The sequence below is a fragment of the Mastomys coucha genome, unplaced genomic scaffold, assembly GCF_008632895.1.
Source record: "Mastomys coucha isolate ucsf_1 unplaced genomic scaffold, UCSF_Mcou_1 pScaffold22, whole genome shotgun sequence".
NCBI classification, from domain to species: domain Eukaryota; kingdom Metazoa; phylum Chordata; class Mammalia; order Rodentia; family Muridae; genus Mastomys; species Mastomys coucha.
This window is the reverse complement of record NW_022196905.1, coordinates 114,904,568-114,905,501: the sequence shown is the minus strand read 5'-3', so window position 1 is coordinate 114,905,501 and position 934 is coordinate 114,904,568. Positions and strand designations below refer to the sequence as shown.

At 52.6% G+C, this 934-nt stretch overlaps 1 protein-coding gene across 1 annotated transcript in view; it reads right to left on the bottom strand.

Moving 5' to 3' along the window:
• Hectd4 (HECT domain E3 ubiquitin protein ligase 4) overlaps positions 1 to 934 on the bottom strand; it is a 160,857-nt gene that overhangs the window by 10,019 nt on the left and 149,904 nt on the right. The window contains 1 exon segment of the mRNA XM_031391135.1: positions 506 to 746. Within this exon segment, the coding sequence (XP_031246995.1) occupies positions 506 to 746 (241 nt within the window).

The following is a 934-nucleotide window of genomic DNA, read 5'->3' as shown; positions in this document are numbered from 1 at the left end:
GACCCCTTCAGCTGTGTCCTTTCCCTTGTAAGAGACTCCCATCATGGACAACTTGCCCATCTTTGTCTCCTGGCATCCAGAAGAACAAGAATCCTGCCCTTGTTGCCAGGTGAGGTGACCCTGTGGTGCCTAAGTGCCGCCTTGCCATGACTCTGTCAGGGTGATGCCTACGTGGAGAGATGGACTCACTAGTTCTCTGTTGCTGTTCATTCCTTGCTTCTAAGAGCAATGGACTGACCTCCCTGAGGGACTGTGCCTCTAGTGCAGATCAGAGACATCTGACCTCTTCCCTCACAGCACCTGACCACAGTGGGCACTCGGGAAGGTGTCTGTCTACTCCGAGTCTGTTACCCCACCTTGACTTTGTTTTAATGAATGAGCATTAAACAAAGGCCAGAGACTAACATGGCCAGTTTAAGAGCTCTCTCTACGCTTTCAGCTGATGCACATGGACAGCCACAAGTATCTCTGTAGCATGGTGGGGGTACCCCTAGAGGCCACATACTTGAGAGGTAGGCTATCCTGGGGTCAGTGGCATCAGCTGGGTCAAGGTACACTTCATGAGGATGGAGCCTTGCTGGTGTGATAGCAAGATGGCGACACAGCCGGTTTATGTATTGCACAAGAGCCACATCCATCTCCAGAGTCCACTTCCTGGAGGCCTTCTGTGCATGTCGGACATCAATGCAGGCACACCTGGGGCAGGACAGGGAGAGTCCTTCAGAGATGTGAGGGGAGAGAGAAAGCTATCAGAGTACGAGTGGTCAGGGGTATAGGCACAGAGGAGCCTTGTGGGAAGTCTGGAAACCCATATGCCCCATGCTTTCCTCTTATCAGGTGGAGGAATGGGATCCTCGGGTGACATGGAGCCCACTCAGTGACTGAGGCAAGAGCACACCCACTCTGAGCTTAGGTTTCCTTTCCCATAACATGA